The sequence below is a fragment of the Pelobates fuscus genome, chromosome 10, assembly GCF_036172605.1.
Source record: "Pelobates fuscus isolate aPelFus1 chromosome 10, aPelFus1.pri, whole genome shotgun sequence".
NCBI lineage: Eukaryota > Metazoa > Chordata > Amphibia > Anura > Pelobatidae > Pelobates > Pelobates fuscus.
The window spans coordinates 12,206,802-12,234,477 of record NC_086326.1 but is presented as its reverse complement, the minus strand read 5'-3'; the positions used below and the strand labels follow the sequence as shown (position 1 = coordinate 12,234,477).

General features: G+C 40.3%; 1 protein-coding gene across 1 annotated transcript in view; it reads left to right on the top strand.

Moving 5' to 3' along the window:
• LOC134575464 (alpha-2-macroglobulin-like) overlaps positions 1-27,385 on the top strand; it is a 248,467-nt gene extending 221,082 nt beyond the window's left edge. Inside the window, exons 28-36 of the mRNA XM_063434757.1 lie at positions 14,089-14,251; positions 18,349-18,557; positions 21,873-22,085; positions 22,163-22,287; positions 24,747-24,837; positions 25,033-25,101; positions 25,336-25,438; positions 26,600-26,641; positions 27,246-27,385. Of these exons, the coding sequence (XP_063290827.1) occupies positions 14,089-14,251; positions 18,349-18,557; positions 21,873-22,085; positions 22,163-22,287; positions 24,747-24,837; positions 25,033-25,101; positions 25,336-25,438; positions 26,600-26,641; positions 27,246-27,265 (1,035 nt within the window). The 3' untranslated portion in view covers positions 27,266-27,385. The remainder of the gene's footprint in view (positions 1-14,088; positions 14,252-18,348; positions 18,558-21,872; positions 22,086-22,162; positions 22,288-24,746; positions 24,838-25,032; positions 25,102-25,335; positions 25,439-26,599; positions 26,642-27,245) is intronic.
• Positions 27,386-27,676: the final 291 nt, after the last annotated feature.

Sequence of the window (27,676 nt, the reverse complement as noted above, 5' to 3'; positions counted from 1 at the left end):
GTGTCTCACCTCCACAGAGGTAGAGACAACAGGTACCCTGACACCTCCCAGGACAGAGACAGACTCCATTGAGCACATGGGGACACAAAGACAGTAAAACACTTTAAAATACATAAAGTCACCTTTTTACACATAACACACAGACATTTCACATATCCCCAGATAGCTGGGATCTGAGCGCACAAAACTACCGAATAGCGCGCAGATCCTATTCACACAGTTCAATTGCCATGGAGCCTAAGTCTTTAACTACACGAATGGGCTCCATGGCATAGCTATCTTTGTTAACACATTCACATAAAGTCGGGTCCATAGTCCAAAGGCAAGAGGCGGGCAAGCAGCCCCCTCCAAGGACACGTGGCGAGGTCGGTTTTGCCACACCCTTTAAAGACGTTATTTCGGCATAATGGATTTTATTGTGCTGCTTCTGGCTGCATAATGGATTTTATTGTGCTGCTTCTGGCCCTTTAACTCCTATGGAAAGGATCTGTACTTTTAAACTGGCACTTCGGATGCAGCCGAAGTAGTCGAATTGGCCGCCGTTCGACAAACGAACACGTGGCAGCGCCCATTTTAATTCAGCCAAACGCGGTCAGCAGTGTTTTGCCATCGAGTTCATGGAACTAAAATCGGATACTCGACGGCACGAACACCGCTGAAGATTTACCTTATTTGGAACGTTCCCATTCGAATGGAGTCGAACAGCGATCGACAATTCGAACGCCACATTAACACTGCTATTTGCATGAACGCCACCCGTTCGTGCATTCGAATAACATTTGCATTGGGATGAATAGACTGGCTGCACAGCCCAAATCTATGGAACTGTTTCGGGCATGAAAATGTGCATGCAGTCGGTCAAAATATGACTTCCAGCTGACTCCCAAACGGCTGAACAGATTTGAAGGATTTTTGGATATGTTTGTTCCCTATGTATGCTGATTCAGAAAATGTACATTTTATGAGAATGTGATGTATAGTTTTAAAGTTAGAGAAATTGGGTAAAAATGTGTGTTTAAACTGTACGGTTAATTATGTTACCTCTCAGGCTAAGGGGAGGTGATTTGTGGGATGTAACCAGTTGGGAATTGGATAATTCCTAATTGTCTGTGGGTGTCTCCCTTGCATTGGAGACTTGCATAAGAGCAGAGTATGTGTCATTAAATCTCAGTTCTACTTTACCCTCAATTTAGAGTCCTGTCTCTTATTGGGGGAATCTGCTACAAAGGATTGCTATGCTCTTCATACTCCCTTGTATAATCACGCAGCTCTTGTAAGAGCTTGTTCCTGATCTTGTTCCTGCTTCACTCTCTGGGGAAAGAGAGGTTCACCCACTGGAACTTGGAATCTTGTCGTTATTCCAGGGTAGGTAGGAGACGGCGAAACCCCAACCAAGCTGCGGCGGTTCATGGGGTCTGCAGTACTTATGGTGTCAAGTGAAGTGCTTGGAGCCCTCGGGAAGCGCTAGGAGCATCCTTCAACAGAGGTACCCAGTCTAGGTGCCAGGTGATCCATTACATATACAATCACATGTACTGTCAGGATCATATCCTGACAAACAAGACTTATGTTCCTTTTATTTCTGTTCCTTTAAAACAAGTTCCTGCTCTAATTTTATTGTTTACCACTAGTGGCCTTCCTTGCCTCTAGTTCTGGAATCTCACCTGCTCTTGTTTAATTACTTGCTTCAGCTACAAAAGGCTACACCCAACTAACCTCAATGCCTTTACATTGAAGTTGGTGATTTGCCTGAAAGACTTCAGTTCCAGGCTCCTGTGAACCTGCTCCAGACTTACCCTCAACCCTGCTCCATACCAACCTGCTCCAGACTTACTTTCAAACCTGCTCCACTCTTGCGTATGATTTTTACCAGCCTGCCTCTGTTACCAGCCTTCTACTGTTACCAGCCTGCCTCTGTAACCAGACTGCCTTTGAAACCAACCTGCCTTTGTGTGAACCCTACCTGGACTTTCTTTATTTGCAAGTGTCCTGTTTTGTGGCATATTGCCTAAATTCTGTTTTCACTCAAGTTTCCTAATCTGTCTAAAAGCACCAATAAAGTCTCAAATAATAACCCTGGAATAAGTCTCCTATCTGACCTGCTCAAGATCATGACAGAATGTAAAGGCCTTAAACCGGAGACAACAGGGTTAACCAGGATTCTAACAATCATTATTGAAAGTCTCTTGGAACTATGCAAAACTGTTTCGTACTTGCTGCAATCCATCTCCTGTATAACACCTGACAAAAAGAGACTTTCCTACCTTCCAGGAAAAGAAAACCACTAACCAAACTTGAACTAGAAAAGAGACGACAGGATGATTCATGTTTTTATTGTGGTGAAAAAGAGCACAGAATCTTTTCCTGTCCAAGAAAACCTTCTGTAATCACTGAATCTCAGAAAACTCCTATACCTACACATCACTCTTCAGACGATTCTCTATCGTCTTACCTTATAGATGAAGAATATTAAAAAACAAAACTACAGACCTCTCAACCTGACTCTCCTATTTACAAAGACCATAAGGACCGCATATTTAGTCCTCAGAAAACTCCATTACCTACCCATTACTCTTCAGACGACTCCCTATCTTCTTACCTTGTAGAAGAAGATTATATACATGATGAACTATCCTCTGACAAGGAAGAGACTGGAGAAGAACTTTTCATGGAAGAAACTAACGTGGCTACTATAGCAACTACACCCAGCATCCAATCTTTAAAGAAGAAGAATATGGGAAAACCTCCATTTTGTGCCCCTGGTCTTGTAAAAGCCAGTGATGGTACTATCATGCCTATAAAAGAACTCTGCTTATTTGAAAGCTATCTGGATGCCATGAGGTATGTTGCAGCTAATCCTCCTGAGAACACTTTCAATCAAATAGTAACATTCTCTTCCTCACAACCTATAACCATAGGTACACTGATGCCCACCTTGAAAAAACCTTCTATACCTCTGCTCAAATCAGGGTTAATAAAGAAAAATAACAAACCCATCTCTACACTAAGGGTAAAGGAAAAACCCGTAACTGAAGAGACACCACATGAATGTACCAAAACCTCACACTGTACTAATGTCTATCTTGAAGACCTAACCATGTCTAAAGAGTTACTGAAAAACAAAGAGAAGAAGAAAACCCAAGAAACAGAAATAATGCTTTCCTGTTTTCATTTTTGTTGATTGGTCTGTATGTTACGTTCACTGAAATCCTTTTCAGTTCCTTCAGAGTCCTTTGCTTCCGGAGTCCGCTCTTGAAGGAGAGGATTGTGTCAGGATCATATCCTGACAAACAAGACTTATGTTCCTTTTATTTCTGTTCCTTTAAAACAAGTTCCTGCTCTGATTTTATTGTTTACCACTAATGGCCTCCCTTGCCTCTAGTTCTGGAATCTCACCTGCTCTTGTTTAATTGGTTGCTTCAGATACAAAAGGCTACACCCAACTAACCTCAAGGCCTTTACATCGAAGTTGGTGATTTGCCTGAAAGACTTCAGTTCCTGGCTCCTCAGAACCTGCTCCAGACTTACCCTCAACCCTGATCCATACCAACCTGCTCCAGACTTGCCTTCAAACCTGCTCCACTCTTGCGTATGATTTTTACCAGCCTGCCTCTGTTACCAGCCTTCTACTGTAACCAGCCTGCCTTTGTATCAACCCTACCTGGAGATCACAGACTTTCTTTATTTGCAAGTAACCTGTTCTGTGGCAAGTATCCTGTTTTTGTGGCATATTGCCTAAATTCTGTTTTCAAGTTTCATAATATGTCTAAAAGCACCAATAAAGTCTCAAATAACAACCAAGTAACAATAAGTCTCCTATCTGACCTGCTCAAGATCATGACAGGTACACACACACACAGAAAGGCTGCAGCACCTGCCCCGTTACCCCTCCACCCCCCAGATTCATCACTGCTTGCTTCAGGGAAACACTATACAGCCCCTACGCAGCCTAATTAGCCAAGATGCTCCCACAACCTTACAGTTATTCAGATTTGATCAACTGACTCACTTTTTGAAAGCAAACCCCATCCTTATGAAAGGATCCTGTACCTTCTCAAATTTACAACTATACTGCGAAACCCACAATGTATAAATAACAACCAAGTAACAATAAGTCTCCTATCTGACCTGCTCAAGATCATGACAGGTACACACACACACAGAAAGGCTGCAGCACCTGCCCCGTTACCCCTCCACCCCCCAGATTCATCACTGCTTGCTTCAGGGAAACACTATACAGCCCCTACGCAGCCTAATTAGCCAAGATGCTCCCACAACCTTACAGTTATTCAGATTTGATCAACTGACTCACTTTTTGAAAGCAAACCCCATCCTTATGAAGGGATCCTGTACCTTCTCAAATTTACAACTATACTGCGAAACCCACAATGTAAAAATGAAACAACTATCCACCTTCTATAAACTCCTCCAAATAGACCATAAAAACCCTCTACCACCTTTAGCAGAATCCTGGGCCACTGATCTCAATATCCAACTCACGACAACGCAATGGAAAACTGTCTTTACACAGATACATACAAAAAAGTGGCTACAGAAGAATGTCCAGGTGGCATTACTTCTCTTCCAAACTATACAAGCTGTTCCCCAACATCCTGAACATTTGCTGAAAATACACCCAACCTGGGGCATCCCTAGCCCACACTTGGTGACATTGTCCACTGATACAAAAGTACTGGACCAATGTATTAAAAATTATCAAAATAGTGACAGGACTTCAAATCCCACATACAGTGATTTTCTTGATATATCCCTATATCTAACCTAAACCTCAACGTATACTTCTCACTCACCTCCTCACAACTGCTAGCCTACTCATCCCGACAAAATGGAAAAACTCCAACATTCAATCCATTTGAGAATGGAATCAAAGGGTAAACACATTTAAAACCATGGAAGAAATACATGTCTCCATTTCTCACAGATATACTCTGTGTAGAGCCGTATGGGAGCCATGGGCTAAGTTTATGCAAGACTAAGGGATTGACCCATGTCACGATAAAAATGCTCCCTCAATTTCCTACCCACACCAGGGTTCCTGAGACATATGAAAATGATAACATAACCTCCCCAATACCAGACCTTAGGCCATCCCCTCATCCACCCTCCTCCTGTGGTGCACCCTCTCACTTGTCACACGGCTGGGTCGGAGTGGCCTGATGGTGGCCGGCCGGGTCAGGCTAGCTCTGGTTCGGCTACTGCTCTGTCCCCACTACACTACAGGATGACTTGTCGGGATGACATACCCTGACTCGATACATCAGGAGCTAACACTTTATGTTGATCCTGACATTTTAGCCAATTGGTGGCTGAGCGACTGATTCCAGCTGTCTGATTGTCAGGGTACCTGAAGTCTCTACCTCAGAGGAGGTTAGACTTCCCGACGGCCGTTCTCTCAGGGGGGCTGATTCATCCAATCCTCACAGCTCTCACAGTCATTCTCACGCCGGCCGCAATAGCCCCGCTTCCTTTTATGACACAACGCTCAGGAGCCGACGTCATGACGGCAATCACATCCCGACCTGTCAATCTAGTTCGGAACAACGAATCAGGGCTCGGCAAGGGCGGAGTCATCAATTAAAGAACCAGGGTATAAAAGAGGGATGTGTGTAATGGTTCATTGCCCTGTCGTGGTTCTAGCTTGTCTGGTTCCTCAGTGCTCTTATGTCTATTGTTCTATTTGGTTTTGACTCGGCTTGTACTATCGTTCCTGTTTACCTCTCGTGTCCTTTGACCTCGGCTTGTCTCTCGCTTACCTGTTCTCTCGTTCCCTCGACCTCGGCTTGTCTCTGACCATTCTTTGCTTTCTCCTTACGTTAGTCCGGCCATTCTAAGGTCCGGTATACGTACATCTCTCCTGTTCGTACTCTGCGTGTTGGATCCCTGTCCCGATCCTGACATTACGACAGGGCCATGGATCCTGCAGGTACAAACGCTCAGCTTGGTTCTCCTGACTCGAGGTTTGAAGCCATGGACCAAATGGCCCTAGCGCTGCAAGCATTACTATCCCATCCGAGTAATCAAGCAGAGGAGATGCGTACTCCATCCATCTCTCTTGCTAACACAGGCCTAGAGGTAGCCACAGTGGGAACTTCTTCCCGTGTTACTTCCCCTTTACGGTATGGCGGTCAGGGCCGGATTAACATAGGGGATGATGGAGCTGCAGCTCCAGGCCCAGGCCCATGGAATAGGCCCATTGATTTAAAAAAAAAAAAAAAAAAAAAAATTTTTTTTTTTTACATTTTTTTTTTTTTTTTTTACACACTACTCTTAGGGATTCCACCTGGCTTTTATTTTATTGGCACAGCCAGTATTTGAGGCCTCCTGGCTGGTTCCAATATTACAGTGATACTGGCAATACAAATGCTGGTATTTTTCTCAGTATAAAGAGATTACTATGCAATACCAGCACTGGCCAGTAGGGGTCACTGTGTGTGGGGACAGGCAGGGATAGGAAGTTACAGCATATCCCTCCCTACCTATCTATACTCACTGATCTGCAGGGGTGCAGCTACAGAGAGTCCAGACAGCAACTCCCACCCTGCAGAGACAGCCTACAGCTCAGGGAAGTAAGGGATGGGGGGAAAGGCTGCAAGGAGACATACACTGAGACACTAAGGGACATTGGGAGACATTATGACACAGACACATGGGGACACCGAGTCCCCATGTCTCTCAGTGTCCCCATGTCTCCCAGCCAGTGTCCCTGGTGTCTCAGTGACCCCTAGTCTCCCAGTGCCCCCAGCCTGCCAGTGTCTCACTGTCCCCATGTCTCCTAGTGCCTCCATGTCTCCCAGTGCCTCAAGTGTTTCAATGTCCCCATGTCTCCAAGCTAGTGTCCCTTGTGTCTGTGGCCCTGGTGTCTCAGTGTCCCCATGTCTCCCAGTGCCCCCATGTCTCAATGTCCCCATGCCCCCCAGCCAGTGTCTCTAGTGTCTGTGTCCCTGGTGTCTGTGTCCCCATGTCTTCAAGTGTCCCCTATTTTCCCAGTGTCCCCATGTGTCCCAGCCAGAGTCCCCTAGTCTTCCAGTGTCACTGGTGTCTCCGTGTCCCTAGGTCTCCCCGCGTCCCCTGGTCTCCCCGTCTTCCTAGTGTCCTAGTGACATGGGGACCCTGGGATACATGGGGACACAAGGAGACATGGGGCATTGAGACACTGTGATACATAGGATCACTGAGAGACCTGGGGACACGACACTAGGGGACACTGGGAGACATGGGGCACTGAGACACTGATACATAGGAACACTGAGACCTGGAGTAACCGAGATATGGGGGCACTGGGAGGAATCCATCTATACAGCAGAATCAAACTAAGTAGTTTTTTGGTGATTATACAGCATTTTCTCTTATGTCACTCCTTGTGATTTACATCATGTGATGTCACCCATACATATTTAATTATGCAAATTAGCAAGGCCAGTATGTTTTTCCAAGAAAGGTGGCAACCCTAACTACTTTTCACATACTCTTACTTAAGTATGGAAACTTATGTATGGGAACAAAACTTGTGTGGACTGGCTGACAATGAATATAGTTAAAGGGACACTTTAGTCACCAGAACAACTACAGCTTATTGAATTTGTTCTCGTGAGTAGAATCATCACTGTCAGACTTTTTGCTGTAAACACTGTCTTTTCAGAGAAAATGCAGTCTTTACATTACAGCCTAGTGATAACTTCACTGGCCACTCCTTAGATGGCTGTTGGAGAACCTTCCTGGGTCATGGCTGCCTAAAATGCATCCAAATATTCAGTGTCTCCTCCCTCTGCATGCAGACACTGAACTTTCCTCATAGAGATTCATTGATTCAATTCATCTCTATGAGGAGATGCTAATTGGCCAGGGCTGTGCTTGAATCATGCTGGCTCTGCCCCTGATCTGCCTCTTTGTCAGTCTCAGCCAATCCTATGGGGAAGCACTGTGATTGAATCAAGCCACCACTACTAATGATGTCAGCAGACTGCTTGTTTTTCTGAGTCTAACAGCATGCAGATTTACAGCTTCATGCTTGAATACACTAAGATTTTGCTATATTAATGGAGGCATGAGGGGCCCATGGTGGCTAGATGGTGGTGTTAACACTATAGGGTTATGAATTCATGTTTGTGTTCCTGACCCTATAGTGATCCTTTAAGGTAATGCTGACTTTGGTCTCTCTAACACTGTGGCATGGTCCCTTTCTTCTACACTCACTACATACAGCTTTTCTCTGTCCCAGGCGATATACCAGGAGCTTCTGCCTGCTAGTAAGAAGGTAAGGAGACATGTGGACCAGCGAGTGCTAGGGGACAGTCCTTAGAAAGTGTTTATGTCAAGCTCAGGATGCTGTCTGCATAGTATGTCCTTAGTTGGCCAGCTGCATGATTGGCAGGCAGCCTGACATGCATTCATGCCAGGCTGGCCTAATTCTTTGGGCAGACATGTCCTCTTTTTGGGCATGTTCACACTTTTGTCAGGTTACGTGATTTGTGTCAGTGGCCCACCCTTTTACCGTGCCCATTGACTACCTGCTTGACTGGACACTGCTGTTAGGTGTTATGGATTTACTTGAAAGATGAAAACATAAATTAGAGGGAGATTAGCCTAGGGTATGTGTTTTCTTATAGCTGCTGTTTTCTTTCTCTCCAGCACCATCTCCACGCTTGGTAGTGTTTTACTGTTTTTGGTCGATATGATCCTGTAATTAGGCCCGTCATAATTGTCAGCACCAGGCCCACTGGGCTGTTAATCTGGCCCTGATGGCGGTTCTCCGGATACCTGTCGAGGTTTCCTAAACCAGATAGGAATTCATTTTGAATTACAACCCCGCGCCTACCCTACTGACAGGGTTGGATTCATAATCTCGCTACTCATTGACAAAGCTCTTAGATGGGCTAACCCTTTGTGGGAAAATGATAATCCAGTAGTCTATAACTATAATGCGTTTATTACTACTTTTAGGAGGACTTTTGATCCCCCAGGGAGAAAGGCCAGTGCAGCTAGATTACTATTACGTCTTAGACAGCATAGTCTAACCCTTGTGGATTATGCGCTAGAGTTCAGATTCTTGGCGGCAGAGGTCAAGTGGAATGAACAAGCCTATATGGACGTATTTATGAATGGATTATCAGATGCGATCTTAGACGAGGTTGCCACAAGGGATCTTCCTGAAAATTTAGAGGAATTAATTTCATTTATTTCTCGTATAGATGAACGCATGAGACAGAGGCAGAACACTCGTGATAATGGTTATAGACCTTCCTTAAGACTAACTCCCGCATTTCAGAATTCTGAATCTACTATTCTAGCTCTCCCAGAACCTATGCAGATTGGTAACACTCACCTTTCAGAGAATGAAAGACAATATAGGAGAAGGGAGGGTCGGTGTATGTATTGTGGAGTAGGAGGTCACCTACGCCTAAATTGCCCTAACCGTCCGGGAAACGCTCGCACCTAAGTTTCTCCAGAGGACAGGCCTTGGGTGTTTCTATTTTGTCCTCTACATATGATTAAAGAGATCATAGGTTACTATTACAGGTTTCTTTAACTTGGGAAAAGGGAGTACTTAAAGCTATGGCATTAATAGATTCCGGAGCAGCTGAAAGCTTTATTGATCAAACCTTTGTCAAGAACCACTCTATCCCATCTCAGTTAAAGGAGACTCCCTTGGCCGTTGAGGCCATAGATGGTAGACCTTTATCAGATCCTGTTATTTCTCGTGAAACTATACCAGTTAAGTTAACCATTGGTATTTTACACGAGGAAGAGATTTCTCTCATGCTTATCTCATCCCCTTCAGTTCCTATAGTTTTGGGGTATCCCTGGCTTAAAAAGCACAACCCTACTATTGATTGGGAACAAGGTGAAATAGTCTCTTGGGGTCAGGGTTGCCAGAAAGGTTGTGTACAGAAAGTCTCACCATTGTGCGTAGTGGACACACCTAGTAGCTCTAACAAGCCCACAGATTTACAGATACCTTCCCAGTACCAGGATTTAAAGGCAGTCTTTGATAAGAGGAAGGCTGATACTTTACCCCCACACAGGTCCTTTGATTGTAAGATTAATCTCCTACCTGGTACTATGCCTCCGAGGGGCAATGTATATCCTCTATCCACTAAGGAGAACTTAGTCTTAGAGGAGTACATTCAGGAGAATCTAGACAAAGGCTTTATTAGGAGATCCTCTTCTCCAGCCGGAGCCGGTTTCTTTTTTGTAGATAAAAAAGACGGCACACTACGGCCTTGCATTGATTATCGGGGCTTGAACAAGATAACAATCAGAAATGCTTATCCGATTCCCCTAATTACTGAACTATTTGATCGCCTGAAAGGTTCTAAGATTTTTACCAAGTTAGATCTGAGGGGTGCTTATAACTTGGTGAGAGTTCAGCAGGGTGATGAATGGAAAACGGCTTTCAATACCCGGTATGGCCACTATGAGTACACGGTAATGCCCTTCGGGCTTTGCAATGCCCTTCTGTATTCCAGAACTTGATTAATGAGGTCCTTAGGGAATTTCAACATGAATGTGTTATAGTTTATTTGGATGATATACTAATACACTCTAAAGAACCTGAGATTCATCACAAACAAGTCAGAAGGGTATTGCATAAACTCCTACAGCATGGGTTGTACTGCAAATTGGAGAAGTGTAGCTTTGACCAATCTCAGGTAAACTTTCTTGGTTACGTTATTTCTGGAGAGGGGTTTAAGATGGACCCTGTTAAACTCCAATCTATCTTGGATTGGCCATTGCCCAAGGGACTCAAGGCCATTCAGAGGTTTATCGGATTCTCAAATTACTATAGGCGATTCATTAAGGGGTACTCGTCTATTATTGCTCCTATTACCAACATGACTAAACAGGGTGCTGATACTAAGACATGGTCTCCGGAGGCGCTTGTTGCTTTCAGTACTCTCAAGGAACAGTTTGCCTCAGCACCGATATTAGTTCATCCAGACACATCTTTGCCTTTCTTACTCGAGGTAGACGCCTCAGAGACAGGTGTAGGCGCTATTCTGTCCCAAAGGTTAAGTTTGAATAAACCACTGCATCCATGTGTTTTTTTTTCCAGGAAATTGTCTGGGCCTGAGAGCAGGTATGATATTGGTGACAGGAATCTGTTAGCGGTAATTATGGCTTTAAAGGAGTGGAGACATTTGTTGGAAGGGACTTTACACCCGGTTACTATTTTGACGGATCACAAGAATTTGTCATATATAGGGGAAGCCAAGCGATTGTCTGCCAGGCAGGCTCGTTGGTCTTTGTTCCTTACTCATTTCAACTATGTGCTCACTTATAGACCTGGTTCTAAGAATTCTAAGGCCGATGCCTTGTCCCGCCAACATGAACCTTCTGCTATGCCTGATATGGTTTTTTCTTCTATAGTTCCCAAGCGTAATATTATTGCCTGCACTAGCATCAAGATTCACTCTCCGTTGCTGGATGAGATCAAGAAGTTACAACATCTGGCACCCGGACCTATTCCGGGGGACCGTTACTTCGTTCCTCCTAAACTCCAACTGGAACTTATGCAGTGTTTTCATAACAGTAAATTTGCCGGACATCCTGGCATACGCAAGTCATGTTCTCTGATTTCTAAAGATTTCTGGTGGCCTTCGTTACGTAAGGATCTTAAGGAATTCGTCGGGGCATGTGATGTCTGTATGAGGACTAAACAACCTCATACGCTTCCATGTGGGCTTTTGCACCCCCTAGAAATTCCTGAGAAACCATGGTCTTGTCTGGCTATGGACTTCAGCGTTGATTTACCGGTTTCTAAAAAACATACGGTTATCCTCACAGTAATTGACAGGTTTACCAAAATGGCTCATTTTGTACCTCTGCTCAAATTGCCCTCTTCTCCCGAATTGGCTGAAATTTTCGCGAGGGAGATTTTTCGTTTACATGGGATTCCTTCTGAAATCGTTTCTGATAGAGGTTCCCAATTTGTTTCCCGGTTTTGGAAATCCTTCTGTTCTCAGCTTGGTATCAAATTAAATTTTTCCTCTACCTATCATCCCCAGTCCAATGGGGCTGCCGAACGCACCAACCAAAAGGTTGAACAGTTCTTGCGTTGTTTTGTTTCTGAACACCAGGACGATTGGGTCGGTCTGATTCCTTGGGCGGAGTTTGCGCACAACAACAGTGTTTGCGATTCTACTCGTTCTAGCCCCTTTTTCATGAATTATGGCTTTCATCCTTCCGTTCTTCCGTCGGCCTCCCCCTCCCAGGGGATACCGTCGGTTTATATTCATGTTGCCAATCTGAAAAAGTTGTGGGATCAGACTCGACAAATCCTTATTCATAATTCCATGGTGTCCAAACGACACGCTGACAAACGCAGAAGGGTGGCTCCTGTGTTCTCTCCGGGTGATAGGGTATGGTTGAGTACCAGAAACATCCGCTTGAAAGTTCCTTCCATGAAATTTGCTCCTCGTTACATAGGCCCTTACAGGGTTCTGTCTCGTATAAATCCTGTTGCATATCGTCTGGCTCTTCCGCCTGCCTTACGCATCCCGAACTCCTTTCATGTTTCTTTATTGAAGCCTTTGGTGTGTAACAGATTTTCCTCCACTGTGCCTTCCCCTCGTTCTGTCCAGGTTGAGGGTCAGGAGGAGTATGAGATCAATTCCATCCTCGATTCTCGGATTTCTCGGGGGAGGGTGCAATATCTTGTTGACTGGAAAGGATATGGTCCTGAGGAAAGGTCTTGGGTGGTCCAGGAAGATGTGCATGCTCCTCGCCTCCTCAGGGCTTTTCATGCTCGCTTTCCGTCTCGCCCCGGTTCCTTCCGCCTGGTGGGCGTTTCTGAGGGGGGGGGGTACTGTCAGGGTACCTGAAGTCTCTACCTCGGAGGAGGTTAGACTTCCCAACGGCCGTTCTCTCAGGGGGGCTGATTCATCCAATCCTCACAGCTCTCACAGTCATTCTCACGCCGGCCGCGATAGCCCCGCTTCCTTTTATGACACGACGCTCAGGAGCCGACGTCATGACGGCAATCACATCCCGACCTGTCAATCTAGTTCGGAACAACGCATCAGGGCTCGGCAAGGGCGGAGTCATCAATTAAAGAACCAGGGTATAAAAGAGGGATGTGTGTAATGGTTCATTGCCCTGTCGTGGTTCTAGCTTGTCTGGTTCCTCAGTGCTCTTATGTCTATTGTTCTATTTGGTTTTGACTCGGCTTGTACTATCGTTCCTGTTTACCTCTCGTGTCCTTTGACCTCGGCTTGTCTCTCGCTTACCTGTTCTCTCGTTCCCTCGACCTCGGCTTGTCTCTGACCATTCTTTGCTTTCTCCTTACGTTAGTCCGGCCATTCTAAGGTCCGGTATACGTACATCTCTCCTGTTCGTACTCTGCGTGTTGGATCCCTGTCCCGATCCTGACACTGATGGTCCAACAGGCAATGGTCAAACACTCTAGTCTTCTACCTACTTTAATTCAGACTCGTAAGGGTATCCTCAGGTATACAAGACACTGCTGCTTCCCTTCTCTTGGGATGTTATCTAGGACTTGACATACCGATCTATCTAACCTACCTATCTGTGCAGTTCCTACCTGATGCCCACAATGGCAACATAGGCTGTAAATTTTCAACTTATTGTATGAATTTTCTGTACATTGTTCCACTATGTAACCGCTTTTTACTCTACCTTGTTTCATGTAAGAATCACTGACATATCTGTGACATGTTCTAAAAACAAGATTATGACAAACAAATAAAATTAAAAAAAGGAAAAAAATAACCTCTGATGACAAAATTCAGCTGCAAATATAGAAATCTAAATAATCCAAGATCTAATTTGTTCATTGTAAATTTTCTATGTATATTTTTCACATTTCATTCCTACAGCACAAAATACCAATTCCATGTTTGATAAGTTAATTTGGGAATTGTTCCACCTGGGATGCTCTTAAAATTGACACATACTGAAATTTACTGAAATTCTTTTTAAATTATATTTTAACACTTGTGCCGAGTGTTTTAACTGTTAGAGTTTTCTTAGAGATGAAATTTTGTTTTTCTTAAATGTTGTTGAAGTATGATCTATGGGTTATTTTAAATCAGTCCTATGCAATCCTAGGATCCTTTGGTTGGAGATGCTTTATCTTGTCTGAGGAAGGCTGCAGTGGATGTAAGTAACGTATACACACAGGCTCTCCTGGCTTATACTTTCACTTTGGCTGGAGAAACAGATCTCAGACAACAACTGATGGAAAAATTAAATAAACAAGCTGTGAGAAAAAGTAAGATTTATTCATTGTTTTCTCTGAATGACAGGCTCTATAACCGATTCCATCATAGAACATAAATTCAGCCAGTACTATGCGGCTCAACTTTCTATAATTTGGTTCACCTCAATCAATAAAAACTGAACTGAAACCACTTCTAGCTACATTAGCCACTGCCACATTCAAATGCATCTCGTGGTAATGATATTTATTTTAAAATGGCACCAGCTGAAAGGCAGCCAAATTGTAACTAAATGTTAGTCAAACAGAAAACCAATTTCCCTGACATAAAAAAAGGTAATAAACACCCCTAATGTAGATTTGGGGACAGATTTAGTTTTTATAGTTTATTTAGATTGATAAAAAAAAAAAAAAAGCTGGTTGTGGTAATTGATTTATATTTAGAGGATCTTTTGATTAAGGTTCTATTCTCCTGGTTTGTATCAGTGGCATTATATTAAACCTATAGAATGATTTGAATTGCCATTCTTGCTGCAATTCAGCAATGTGTTAATATCCAGATTAATTCATTAAAGAGAGAAAATACAAGAAGTGCACTCCAGCATGGTCTTCTTCATGGGAATATTTCCAGCTGAAACACTTTATTGCATCTATCCCTCTGCCCCATCTGTTATGACCATCACTCACACCATTTGAGTATATTTGTATGGTGCGGGACCATAACACCCTCCTAATATCTACCATTTACAAACTGTTGATTGCACCAGCAGATATGGTTTTACCTGGCATTACTGAAGGTTGGGAAAATTTGCTCCGCATTTTGCTAACTCCAAACCAATAGCAGAATGTATTTCTTCTTACTTAGAAATTGTAATTTTTTTTCTCCAAGTTTCGGGGGTCTGCCTATAAAATTTTATCAAGATGGCTCCATACACCAATTTACCTTTTTTTTTAATCTTTCCTTCCTTGCCAGACACTTACTGGGATTATGGTGGAGGGGCCGGCACTTATTTAAATTTTTTGTCGGATTGTTCTAAGCTTGCCCATTATGGGTCTGTTAGTCTGCAAAATGTCTTGTGTCTCAGAGGACATAAATGAAAAATCTTCCCTGAATCAGAAGACTACTATACAAGGGGGCTCACTGAACAAAACTCAAGAGGTGGGACAACTCTAGTGTTGTTTGCAGGGAATCTAACTCCTGGATCATAGGACACCATCCTAAATGGTGGTTGGATCTGCATCTCTCTTAAGTTGTAATTACATATGTTTTTATATTATCTCTAAGGAAAAGTTAACAAGAAGGGTTACCACCCCATACACATCTCTCCCTTTACTCTTACACTCCCCCTTTCTTCCCTGATCCCCTGATGCATATTTGAATAGAGTGATAATCTTCTTCTCTTAACAAAACTACTGTAACCTCTGTGTGTGAAATTATGTCAAATTCCCATACATTTGTTCTTGGTGAAATGTTGCTTATGTCAAAATATATAGTATTTTTCTTTCATTTCATTATATTCTTGTTGTACATAACACTCGTCTTGAACAAAGGCTTTAAAGCGTAAAAGCATGAAACCAACTTGATTTGGATAATTTTTCTAATTTGGCTATTTTTAGCCAAATTTTCTAATTCTCTTTTAAGTTACTTTGAAATCACAGCAATTTTAACTTTGGGAAATACAGTATCTCATAAAAGTGAGTACACCCCTCACATTTTTGTAAATATTTTATTATATCTTTTCATGTGACAACACTGAAAAAATGACACTCTGCTACAATGTAAAGTAGTAAGTGAACAGCCTGTATAACAGTGTAAATGTGCAGTCCCCTCAAAATAACTCAACAAACAGCCATTAATGTCTAAACCATTGGCAACAAAAGTGAGTACACCCCTAAGTGGAAATGTCCAAATTGGGCCCAAAGTGTTAATATTTTGTGTGGCCACTATTATTTTCTAGCACTGTCTTAACCCTCACGGGCATAGAGTTTACCACAGCTTCACAGGTTGCCACTGAAGTCCTCTTCCACTCCTCCATGATGACATCATGGAGCTGGTGGAGGTTAGAGACCTTGCACTCCCCCACCTTCTGTTTGAGGATGCCCCACAGATGCTCAATAGGGTTTAGGTCTGGAGATGCTTGGCCAGTCCATCAGCTTTACCTTCAGCTTCTTTAGCAAGGCAGTGGTCGTCTTGGAGGTGACGGCCCAGTTTCCAAAAAGAGAGAATAATGCCCTGCTTAAGTATGTCACAGTACATTTTGGCATTCATGGTTCCCTCAATGAACTCTCAGTGAGCTCCCAGTGTTGGCAGCACTCATGCAGGCCCAGACCATGACACTCCCACCACCATGCTTGACTGTAGGCAAGACACACTTGTCTTTGTACTCCTTACCTGGTTGCTGCCACACACGCTTGACACCATTTTAACCAAATAAGTCTATCTTGGTCTCATCGGACCACAGGACATGGTTCCAGTAATCCATGTCCTTAGTCTGCTTGTCTTCGGCAAACTGTTTGTGGACTTTCTTGTTCATCTTTGGAAGAGGCTTTCTTCTTGGACAACAGCTATACAGACCAATTTGATGCAGTGTGCGGCATATGGTCTTAGCACTGACAGGCTGACCATCCACCCCTTCAACCTCTGTAGCAATGCTGGCAGCACTCATACGTCTATTTCCCAGAGACAACCTCTAGATATGACGCTGAGCAAGTGCACTCAACTTCTTTGGTCGACCATGGCAAGGCCTGTTTTGCATGGAACCTGTCCTTTGAAACTGCTGTATTGCCTTGCCCACCATGCTGCAGCTCAGTTTCTGGCTCTGGCAATCTTCTTATAGCCTAGACCATCTTTATGTAGAAACAATTATTTTCTTCAGATCCTCAGAGAGTTCTTTGCCATGAAGGACCATGTTGAACTTCTAGTGACCAATATGAGAGAGTGTGAGAGCGATGTGAACACCAACTTTTTTCACACCTGCTCTCCATTCACACCTAAGACCTTGTAACACTCACATGACACCGGGGAGGGAAAATGGCTAATTGGGCCCAATTTGGACATTTCCACTTAGGGGTGTACTCAATTTTACACTGTTATACAGGCTGTACACTTACTACTTTACATTGTAGCAGAGTGTCATTTTTTCAGTGTTGTCACATGAAAAGATATAATAAAATATTTACAAAAATGTGAGGGTGTACTCACTTTTTATGAGATACTATAACTTGTATTATATGGTGACTGTATGGTTTACTTTTTTCAAATGGTAAAATTTAATGTAAAGGATCACTACAGGCACCAAAACAACTTTAGCTTAATGAAGCAGTTTTGGTGTATAGATCAAGCCCCTGCAGTCTCACTGCTCAATTCTCTGCCATTTCGGAGTTAAATCACTCTGTTTAGTCAGCCCAAGTCAAACCTCCCTGCATGTAACTTACACAGCCTTCTCAAACACTTCCTGTAATGAGTCATCTAATGTTTAAACTTACTTTTTTACAAATTCTGTTTAATTTAGAATGTCTTATCTCCTGCTCTGTTAATAGTGTTGCAGACCTTCCAGGGGCCTCCTGTGATTAAAGTTTAATTTACATAGTAGGAGCTACAACCTTTTAAAGTAAACACCCTTTGCTGTAAGATATGTTTGAAAATGAAACCATTTTTTTCATGCAGGTTGTGAGTCACAGCCATGGGTGTTGTGGGTAGGGATGTATAAACATAAACAAAAGTAATTTAACTCCTAAATGGCAGAAAATTGAGAGGCTACATGGACATGATCTATTCCAGGGCTAGCTAACCTTCTGTACTCCAGATATTGTGGACTACATCTCTAATAAAGTTCTCACAGCCATATTACTGTGCAAAGTATCATAAGAGATGAAGTTCAAATCATCTGGAGTGCTGAAGGTTGCCTACTCCTGATCTATACACTAAAACTGTTTCATTAAGCTACATATAGTATCTCTTGAATTCCAGGTTGCAACCATATAAAATGTGAAAACAACCAAGGGGGTGAATACTTATGCAAGGTACTATAGTTAAGGAGAAATGGATTATTGACAAGCCTTTCAGGATGCAGGGGGAGAGCTATGCCAATGAATGGTGACATGACAATATTTTCTTTCCTCATTTTGTAATAAGTACTCTCTAACTACAGATGGGCAGCTTCACTGGGAGCGTCAGTCTAGCACCCATGAGTCTGATCTTTCAATTTGGGATCGTGCTTCCTCTGCAGAGGTGGAACTAACCTCATACATGCTCCTGACCATGCTTTATGGACCAGAAAAAGACCTGGGCAGAGCCTCAGAGATAGTGAACTGGCTAAACAAGCAGCAGAATCCATATGGGGGATTCTCATCCACACAGGTAAATGGGGGTTGGTATTATAATGATTCACATATATCTGCTATTATTGGGAATAGCAAACTGTTGCCCTGCTGAAGACCTGTAGGTAACAGTAACAGTGATCCAACACAAACATTTGAGGGAATAACAGGTATTATCCTAGAGTAAGAGAATGTGAGACCATGTAAAATGAAAGAGCTAGAGCATGTGGAAGAAAGTAGTAAGTACATGTGAAGTCTCGCTGACAATGACGGTCCACAGATTTAAATGGTGACTGTCACTTCCCATGATTTATAAAACTATGCATGCGTATTCCTGTATTCAATAAATATTTGTTTGCAGTTCACCAATTTCAGTGAATGAAGCTATAGGTGACATTTCAGTTAATAATTCCATTACTGTGTAAATTCCAGAGAAATGACCGTCCACCTTAACAAAAATAAAATAAAGAATCCGCTGGGAATGTAAATGTTATAAAAATGATTGAATGAATCATTGAATTTCCTAAAACACTAGAATGAAATCCTCTGAGGCTTAACTGTCTTTCTGAAATGTGGAAAAAATACACATTACTTTATTAGAACCATGCAAATTATATACTTCATATACAAAATGAAATAGCCCTGTTCTCTATGATATAATATTCACTTGAAGATAATAACAGATGATAAAATAATGTCCAATCAGTATTAGAATGTAATGTTATACTTATTCATTGTAAGGATATTTATGGGGTGATATTAAAAATAATATTTTCAAAAACATTATCAAAAATGTATTTACATTTTATTATACAAAAAAATGATATCTTGGCACTGTTTCCCCAATTAATGATTTAAAGCTGAGAATTACTCACTAGTTTCATTCTCCAATATCCTAGAGTAAGTTTCATTAGAAGATTTATTTCACACATTAATCACAAATTAATTATAAAATATAATTTATTGTGACAATAATAATAATACTATTAATATGTAACACGCATGACAATAATTAGTGAATATTTAGGTATAACATAAGTATACAATATGGCAGTGGTGTTAACATAGTATAGACAGCTAAATAGCAAGTTATATGCAACAGTTGTATGCAGTTTTCAAACCAGATTTACAACAGGACAATTTACTTTGAAATCATCTTAACACAGAATGCAGCATCTCATAGCAGCACAGTGTAAAGCAATAAAAACTTTGTCTGACAGTCAAATCACACTGAATTAACTCTTTCACTGTAAGCTACAATCCTCATAGGCAAGATATCCTATTATATTGCAATTTTACAACTACAATAATTCTCATACCAGATCATTTACCATTCCTATGTCCATCCAATAAGAATAATTCTAACCAGGTTGTACATTTGCAGAATTTTAACTTTCCTTATTAAGATTCACTATCCTTAATTTCAGAACAAGTCAATACCTCTGTATAAAAATTTGGTATGCTAACATTTGGCAAATTTACCAAATTTAAATATATTAATATATCGTTATCTTTATTCCACCTGCAGAAGTTGAATTTTTATAACCATATATTCCTTAGCTAATTCAGATTTCTAATAATCTAAATCTGACCAACATTTATCCAGATATATATTCCTGCTATTAGTAAAAATTATTAAAAAAATTAAATAAAACCTGCATAATTATCAGTTAGGTTGTAGATTTTCTATCAGATGTGTATATATACCGCAGGAATTCTGAATGCAAGTATGATGAGAGAATTATATAAACTGATGATTCACAACTGAACAGCAACTACTAATGTCAATGTCCAAATTGCGGAAAACCAGCTATAGTACCGAAAGTATAGACTCCAGGGGTCTCTATGGGCTTAACCCCAAAAATTATCTAAAAAAAGGAAAGTGAAAGAAAACACAAAACTTATCACAATGTCAAACACAATTGTGATTCGCTGTGTATCTTGGAGAATAGTTTAAAAGTAAGGGATACCTAAACAAATGTCTCAAAAACGCATATAAATGTGTATTGATGACGGACAGGAAAAGTCTCTTGTTATATGGCCATACTAGTGAAAATACACAGACAATAAGATGCATTGGCAATTTTGATGCTGGATGGCACCCAATACTTAAAATTCTAAAGAGATTTTGGCCACTTTTACTCCAAGATCCCCATCTACAGAAAGTAATAACTCCACATGCATCTGTAACAGCTAGGAGAGGTAGACATATAAAAGATATGCTCGCCCAAGCCATCTAAAAACCTCCTCCAAAAACAAATCTACATGGCTCAAATCCTCTGTATCTGGCACATATCAATGTGGCAGATGCAAAGTCTGTAGATTTATCCTTCGCCATGCCATGGAGCCCATTCGTATAATGAAAGACTATGGGAAAGACTTTGGCTCCATGGCAGTTGAACTGTATGTGTGTGATCTGAGCGCCATTCAGTAATAATGTGCGCTCAGATCTGAGCTATCTGGGGATATGTTGAATGTCCCTGTTTTATGCAATGGCTGCACAGTTATATATTTTGATGTATTTTATTGTCTTTTCCTGTTCAATGGAGTTTTGCCTCTGTTCTTGGAGATAATTGGATTACTTCCCAATTATCTCGAGGATAGAAGACTCTGTGGAACTGGTTTTGGGCAGAAAAGCCATGCTTCATTTGGTCACAAAGGACTACGATCTATCTTTTGAACCACTGGACCAATTTGTATGATTTTGACGTATGCTTGTATTTGGAGTATGCTGATTCTGAAAATGTGAATGTGATGCATACTTTTAAAATTATGAATAATGTGGAAAAACTGTTTTTCTCTGCCTGTGATAATTACATTACACATTGTGTAAGGTAATTGCATCAAAGGCAGAGGGGAGGATTTTGTGTCGGAGTGTCTGAGTGTATTGTACGTGTTTATTGGTTGTTTTCCAAAACCCTGTGGGTGGTTCTAATGTGTATATAAGAACAATAAACCCACAGCTCTGTCTGTTCCTGCTTGACCCTCAAAACGGAGCCTCGTTCTTGGGGGGGGATTTATTGTATGCTGTTCCAATTTCACTGCTAGGCGTGTAAACCTATTCGTATGGTTTTTCCTATTCGGCTGTTTACAGCATTCGTATGTTTGAGAGCATTCATATGCTTCTCCGGTTCAGTGTATTGGTGTCTACAGTAGCTGTGCCTGTGTCTATGGAAGGGAAGATCTCCTAAATGGCTGTTAACCCCTTTTATGCCTGGGGGTGCTGTTACAGTATAAATATACTGACATCTTCTAGTATGAAACTGTATATATAAATGCTTTTCTTTTTTTATAATGAAGCACTAGTGCTTGCTGCACATATTTGGTGATTTACTAATGGGTTGTTTTTTCACAGGACACTGTTGTAAGTCTCCAGGCTCTGGCTAAATATGCAGAAGTTACATTCAGTGACAAGGGGGATGTGACAGTCACAGTCCAGTCCCAAACAGGAGTTATGAAGTTCCATGTGGATAATACAAATAGACTCCTTCTACAGAGTATGCCACTGCTTGACATTCCTTGTGAATACACACTAACAGCCACAGGAATTGGTTGTGTCTATGTACAAGTGAGTGTAAACTTAATATTAATGTTTTCCTCAAGTTTGTTTTGACTTTAATTGAATCCTTTCTTATCCTCCTGTAGACTGTCTTGAGATACAATGTCCCCCCACCTAGAAGTGATGCCACATTTGCAATGAGCGTAAATGTAAGACCAGATCAGTGTCCTGCTGAGTCGGTGACAAAGCTTCAGATTCACATCACTGCTGAGTATATTTTCTCTTCTACTATTTAAATTTTGCAGTTAGGCTCATGTACATACTGTGTATCCTGAGATACTTATTATATTCAATGTAACTCATATATTATCATTAACAATTTATGTATCTAGGTCTTGAGCATTCTCTCAGGGGAGTCAAAGATACTGACACATACAAAACAAAAGGCTTTTTAAAAGTTGTTTGAGCACCAGTTAAATGTTATTTCGATAGATACCTGTTTTCAACAATGTGTGATCCTTTAGTATATTGACACTGTGAAATATTGGATTCCAGGATGGAGTGTCATTGTGTGTACTGCAGGAGATGTTTATATGTATGGTAATAATGTAATAAATGAATGCAGCAATGTATTTGTATTGAGGCTCAGTGCATGTGTTGGTGAAAGCAATGATAAATGTGTGTGGTGGATAAATATCTGTGCATGTGTCCATAGGTGTACATAAGTAGAAGTTAAGTATGTGAATAAAAGATCAATGCATAATGGAATACAAAGTGTATTTATGTTGAGGACTAGTGTGTATGTTTAAATAAGGCGGTGTAATTGGAGTGTCAGGGTGCATGTATGTAGATATGAATGTTCTAAAGGTGTGTCTAAATATAAATGTTTGTTTTAGTTACATATGAAAATGGAAATATAATAAGCACGTCTACTGTTCTGCCTCTGCACATATGCATATGTGGGGGTGGACACCTGTAGAAATATGTGGAAAGAAATATTTATCTGAATGTGTGAATAGATGTAATCAAGTCACTGTGCAGATTTGTGTGTCTAATTCAATATATGTATGTGGAGTTTTGTGTTTGTAAAAAAAAAAAAATAACTTACTGAAAAGCACATCAAAACACACATTTAATAATCCCTCCCCACACACACATTCCTATCTTTACTGGAGTAGCTTGTTTAATTTTAGATGTGGGTTGGCTAGAGGAGGATTCTCGCCTCTCTTTCCCCACCTGTGTTGAGGCACCCAGACCTGGTCTGCCTGAGTTCTTCCCTGCCAATACAATGTGACCTGCTGCAGTCTCTCTGTCCTAAAGTCTCTGTCTCTTCCAGCCTCTGTTTCCTACACCTTCTCTCTCCTGTAGGCCCACTGAACTTTAACATTTCCAGAGCAAGAACAGTATGAGAAGCTGTATGGTATTAATAAAAGTATGGACTACACATAAGCACAGCATTCAGGCATGGCCACATCACTGTCAGACTGGCTGGGCACTACTAGCTCAGTCGGTCTGCTTTCAGCTCTGTGATAATACTATAGTAATTGTGAAGTCTTAATTGTTGCCAGTTTATCTCTGGAGGCATAGTAGCCTCCATACTATACAATACTGAATGGACTACTTTCTTCTCAGTTGTGAGGACCTGGCTGGAAGCCATAGTAGCCTCCATACTATACAATGCTGAATGGATTACTTTCTTCTCAGTTGTGAGGACCAGGCTGGAAGCCATAGTAGCCTCCATACTATACAATGCTGAATGGATTACTTTCTTCTCGGTTGTGAGGACCAGGCTTGAAGTCAAAATAGTCTCTATACAATACAATGCTAATGGTATTGCTTTCTTCTGGGCTGTGAGGGGACAGGCTGGAATGCACAACAGGATATAATCTGATACTGGCCCCTCACCACACTGGATATAATAGAAAGGATTTCTAATGTTAGAGAGCAGGAGGAAAGAAGTATGATTTGTGGACCCAGGACACACTTGAAAACGAGAGAAATCTCAATGTATCTTTCCTGGTAAAATATTTTATAAATAAATATCTGAAGCTCTGCTCTCTATAACTGCTCTCTGGTCATGGATACATTTTCAGTGCAAGCATGCAATTGAAAATGTATAGTCCTGTCACCAACAACAACAACAACAACAACAACAACAACAAAACCACACACCTACATCTACATAATGCTGTAACAGATGCGTTCTTGTAATAATCAATTTGTTAAGAACAATAATTAGAAAACAATTCGACTTTAAGCTCAGGGAAAAATGCAACAAAGTCACACTCTCAGCTAAAACTTTCTATAATATAAAAAATACAAAAATAGTTATAAAGTGTAGCAAAATGCTTAATAGCCTAATAATACAATAATTAAATTAATAATTACAATTAAATATCTAAGATAAATAACTAAATGACTAAGCGCTTCAAAATATGATAGAAGCCGGAACCACATAAAAAAAACTGTAGTTCTCGGTGGCTAACACAGTCAATGTGAATTAATATACTTAATTAGGACTGTGCATGATGCATAGGTCAATTTATTGGGTTAGATGACTTTAACAATTAACCCACAGAGTCAGTCAAACCCTATTGTAAAACTTTAAATAGAAATGCTTTAGGTGTATGTATGTGCATGTGTATGACTGTGTGCGCACATATATTCAACCACTAAATACTATATACAATGCTTTGGAATATGAATATTTTAAATCCATTGCTCTTACAGGTATACAGGATCCCGGGAGAAGTCCAATATGGCCATTATTGAGGTTAAGATGCTGTCTGGCTTTATCCCAGTAAAGACCTCAGTGAGGGAGGTAAGAAACAGACTGTCAGCAATCCACTCTAATATTTCCAAAGAGCATCAATAACATTAGGTGAACATAGACTTTGAATGTTACAGTCTTCAAACTTCATGTTAGGATGAAAATCACAACCAACAGGGTTATTTTCCATCACTCCCCTATCAAGATTTTGCTGATGGTTATTTGTGATTATGTTTGTTGTCACAGCTGGAGAAGAGCACAGTGATACAGAAAAGTGACATTCAAATGGACATGGTGACCATGTATTTGGATGAAGTAAGAACCATCTATTTTCTTTGTAGTGTTTTATTTTCCTCTATTTCTTTTTTAGCCTATCTCTATTTCTCTATTCCTCTGTATGTGCTCATTTGCATGTCTAATATGGTACACTGGAGTTTTTTGATGGCATAACTATGCTGAATATTAAAGTATAATGCTATTATTTTCTAAGTCGATCCTATGTATTGCCTTTTCTTCAATGTAATCTTTGTTCCCCTTTTCCCCTTGCAGCTGGGACACACACCTCTTAATCTCTCCTTCATAGTGGAGCAGGACATTGAAGTAAAAAATCTGAAGCCCGCCTCCGTGAAAATCTATGATTATTATGAGACTGGTAAGAGGATATTTATGGCAATAAACTGTTGTTTCTATTCACATTAAGAGAAACACAATAATAAATAGGCACAACAACTCTGTACCTGAAATATATATAAAAAGTACCTTGTGCTGCTCAAAAAAATAGTTTTTCTAGCTTGCTCTCATTTCACTTGTCACTTGTCTCTGGGGCAACAGCATCCATAGTCAGATTCCATAGAGGTTCAGTGGCCTTCGAGCATACCACATATTATTTAAATTTTCTGTAAGCAGCAGATATTGATGCTGGACTGTGTAAAGTCTTAACTAGAGAAAAAAATCATATTTAGTGAATTTTTTTAATTAATGTGTAATTAGGATAATTTATGGAAATTATACTATAGAATAAAATATAGAAAATATCCTATAATGTGTGTTAACTACTTTTTTTTTTACATATATTTTAATTTTAAGCAAATTACATCACAATCCAGCACATTCTGCAATGCCAGAGGAGAAATACACACATTTATATATTGTATATTTAATAACTATAAACAGTATTATTATTATTATTATTATTATTATTATTAAATATGCATATATAACATAAATAATATAATATATAAATATAGACTTCACACCGCTCCTACTCTCCCCTCCGCCCCCTCCCCCCCCCCATTGCTCACTTGATATGTTAATAAAATAAACATTAATCATCTTTTTTCACATCAATCATTCTTTTTTTTTTTGGTGCCATATACAGAACTCACAAATCAAACCAACCTGTTCGTCCTTTGTCTCTTTGTTTTTCATGATTGTTTTTCTTTTGTGGCTGTTTTTGTTAAAGGATTTGTACATCTCGCCAATTGCCCAACGTTTCAACAAATCACAATTCCTTTCAAACTTAATGCAAGAGTCTAGTGTATTACCACCAATCTATGTTGGGTGTAGTACACTATTTAAGAGGATAAAGTTTTTGATATAGTTTTTGCTTTTGACTTCCAGTGATATTGACCATTAATCTGATGAAACAATATGGTTTACCAAATGTTGTGGTCATTATATGATGATAACTGATAATAGTTATGTAGTGTTACTAATCGTTTATCAGGTTCTATGCTTTTACAATGTAATTAAGGCCACAGGTCAGTAATAATAGATATGATACAATGAGACATTGTTTGTTTTCTTTTTAAAGGAGAATATGCAATAGCTGAATACAACTCTCCTTGTGGTTCTGGTAAGATCAGCACATTCTTAAACCCGTTATAGAAATCTCTTGGCTACTCAACAAGTCACATCTAATGATCATTAGCTATTGTACTGAAGTCTGTCACTGCCGTATGATTGTTATTAAGTACTCACTGAGATTTGACACCCTAATTTCTATTAGATCAGCTTATTCCCACCCCTCTTACACTCAAAACACTCCAAATGCTTTTTGGGCTTCTTACTTGGTGTCCATAGCCTATGTAAGCTATCTGAGCTCACAATGAAAGTATTTGCATTTTTTCACAAAAAAATCTGTCTGCTATAAAGACAGTAACACCACTCACATTCACAAATATCTCTTTATCTCCAGCTGATCCCTCATCCCGAATAATCAGGTCATGTAAAAACATAAGTAAAATGTGATGGCTTATAATAAAAATTCAGCCTTTGAGGTATAAGATGTACAAACATAATTTCATCTTCAAAGAACCATTCTTTCCATTCTGATGAACTGAGCATGTTGCGTACATTTCACAGGAATATAATGTCACAAACTGATCTATAGAGAATTTCTTAATTTTGTTTAATTCTTCACTTTGTTTCTTAACATTTTCTTAAATGTTTTGTTTTAGATGAGGATACAAACAATTAAAACTGAAGAATGAAGAAACCATAATTTCAATAATGTTCTAGATAATAATAAGATCATACCCAATGGAATACATTTGCATAATTTATGTAACCCTGAATTAAATATGTTTCATTTCTTTAAGTGTGCATTTCTTGTATTACCACTTAGTTATGTTCTCTGGAGCTAATATAAAGCTGCAGTTGTAACAGAATGCTGATTACACAGAAAAAATAATAATCTTGAGTTAATTAATAAGGCACATTTCTACTATATGTCATTATCATGCAACATGGCCCTCAATTTTTCAAATATAAAATTTTATGAACATTTTCTCTACCGAAGAAATAGAAAAAAAAAACTATTAACTAAAAAGAAAGAGTGCAAAAAACAAACAAACAACCCTGAGTACAGAGAGTACATAGTGCAGCACAA